The sequence below is a fragment of the Echinops telfairi genome, unplaced genomic scaffold (assembly GCF_000313985.2).
Source record: "Echinops telfairi isolate 266 unplaced genomic scaffold, ASM31398v2 ScPeMD7_5167;HRSCAF=5991, whole genome shotgun sequence".
Classification (NCBI taxonomy): Eukaryota; Metazoa; Chordata; class Mammalia; order Afrosoricida; family Tenrecidae; genus Echinops; species Echinops telfairi.
In genome coordinates this window covers 587411-589962 of record NW_022109066.1, presented here as the reverse complement: position 1 = coordinate 589962, position 2552 = coordinate 587411, and the positions used below count along the sequence as shown (strand labels likewise).

General features: G+C 51.6%; 1 protein-coding gene across 9 annotated transcripts in view; it reads left to right on the top strand.

Annotated features, from left to right (window-relative positions):
- The window catches only part of GRAMD1B (GRAM domain containing 1B), a 235476-nt gene that overhangs the window by 182347 nt on the left and 50577 nt on the right, over positions 1-2552 (top strand). For all 9 annotated transcript variants that reach the window (XM_045295120.1, XM_045295119.1, XM_030886982.2 and 6 more), the window contains one exon: positions 1887-2097. In XM_045295120.1, coding sequence (XP_045151055.1) covers positions 1887-2097 — 211 coding nt within the window. The remainder of the gene's footprint in view (positions 1-1886; positions 2098-2552) is intronic.

Genomic DNA, 2552 nt, shown 5'->3' with positions numbered 1-2552 from the left:
TTTATCCTCCAGCCTATAGGACTCCAGATTCTATATCTTTTGATAGCCGGGCACCATCAGCTTTCTTCACCACATTTGCTTATGCACCCGCTTTGTCTTCATTGATTGTGTCGGGGTAGGCTGGTGTACTTCTTCCATGTGGGCTTTCTTTTTTCTCAGCTAGAGGGCCACCTGTTTATATTCAAGCCTTTAAGACCCCAGACGCTATATCTTTTGATAGCCGGGCACCATCTGCTTTCTTCACCACATTTGCTTATGTACCCACTTTGTCTTCATTGATTGTGTCGGGGTAGGCTGGTGTGCTGCTTCCATGTGGGCTTTGTTTTTTTCTCATCTAGATGGCCACTTGTTTATCTTCAGGCCTTTAAGACCTCAGATGCTATATATTTTGGTAGCCAGGCACCATCAGCTTTCTTCACCACATTTGCTTGTGCACCCATTGTCTTTAGCGATCGTGCCAGGAAGGTGAGCATCTCAGACTGCCGAATTATTAGAACAAAGTGTTCTTGTGTTGAGGGAGTACTTTAGCCCACTCTCCATCTGTTTCCTTAATATTAAACCTATAAATATATGCACATAGATCTATTTCCCCATTGTCATATATAAATACATTTACATCTGTATATGCCTGTATTTCGATCTCTATAACTGCTCTTTGCCTCCTAGTTTTTTCCTCTATTTCTTTGTACTTACCTGTTGTCCCACTATCATGTTCACCCTTCATTTGGGTTTCAGGAACTCCTCTTGGTTACATTGCCCATGATCCAGCCCTGCCAGACCTCTTACCCACTCTTTGCCACTGATTTTGGATCACTTGTTGTTCCCTTGTCCCTGGGTTTGTTAACACCCATTTCCTTTGCCCTGCCTCCCCCTCTCCCATGTCCTCCTGGAACTGTCATCCCATTGTTCTCTCTTCCACCTTGTTTATCCCGCCTATCCCTTCCAGGTAGACATGAGTCGACAACAATATGTACCATCACAAGACTGAGTACAACGAAGCAACAATAGAAAGTAAAACTATAGCTACAACAACATCAAACCTTATAAATATTTCAGGGTCTATTTGCTGTCCCTTAAGAGTGCTTCCCAGTCGAGTCTGATGGGGTGCCATGCTCTGGCCCCACATCTATCCTTGGGGACTTCATTTCTCTGCTCACCCCGCTGCTCTGCTGCATGCCCCCAGAGGCTGGCTTTGGCGTAGTGGGCTCAGGTCAGGCACAATTCCCGCGGTGTGTCTCCAGTGTTGTCCCCAGTTGTGCTATGGGTCAATTAGGAACACTGTGTCCTGTGGTGAGGCCGGCCCTCTGGTTGTCTCTGTGCATTGCTGCTCTTAGCAGGAACATTGCCCTCAGGACTTGGTGGGCCACTATGTACTTCACCCCCCCCCACCACCACCACCACCCCCACCTTCCTCCTTGGCTCCTGTGTGCTCTGATCAGACAAGTCCCTCTTGAAGCTTCAGTGCTAACCTCTGAAGTGAATTCTTCTGGGAGGGAGGGTGGTGCTGTCCACTTAGTTGGTAATGGGGCCAGCCGGTGAGACCTTGACTCTTAAACTCTTCCTGTGTGCCCAAGGCAGTCCCTGGCATGTGATAGGGGTCAAACAATATTTAGATGGATGAACAGATGGATGGACAGCTATCTCTATTACTCATTGCCCTACGGCTGATTCACCTTGCTTACTCCTCTTTCTGTTTCTCCCTGGTACCACCGCCCTCTCGTAGTCAGCAGTCATATGAATGGGCAGCCCCGTTCGGGGAGGGGCCCCTTCCCTGTGTTTTCTCTTGCGCAGAACCTGAGAACTGGCTCCTTTGGCCTGGTCTTTGACTTCCGGTCACCGAGTGCTTGTCTTTCCTCCTCATCCTCCCTCTCCACCTGCCCCTGCAGCACTGCCAGTAACTCCAACCGCAGCACGCCGGCCTGTTCCCCCATCCTCCGGAAGCGGTCTCGCTCACCAACCCCACAGAACCAGGACGGAGACGCCATGGTGGAGAAGAGCTCCGATCATCCCTCAGACAGGTCCCCATCCACACCGGAGCAGGGCGTGCAACGGAGCTGCTCCTCACAGTCTGGCCGCAGCGGTGGCAAGAATTCCAAGGTGAGGTGCCCCCACGGAGGCTTCTGGCTGTTGCAGGTGGGGGCAGGTGACGTAGCGAGCACTTCCTCTAGGACTGCCCATGATTGACCCTCCTGAATATCTGAGGGGAGGCCCTGGTTCAATGCCATCTCTTCTAAGACCTCAGAGAAAGGCCCACGGGCTAGAGCAGGGTCCTCTAGTTAGGATGCCCCCTGGGAGAGCTTATCTCCGGTTCAGGAGCAAGGAGTAAGGTGTGCAGGAGGGCCCATGCGGATCCTATCCGGAGAGGCCACCTGATTCTGCCTGCTGCCTTTTCCAGGCGGTGACTGAAGGGAACACTGCTTGGGACAAAGGTTCCGTGAGGAAGAAAGTCCTTAGGGGACTTTGCAGAATGCCATGTTCAGCCCCTCCCTGCCCACTCCCCTGCCTTACTGTGGTGCTCATTTACTCGCAGGCCCTCACCTTGGCCCAAGGGC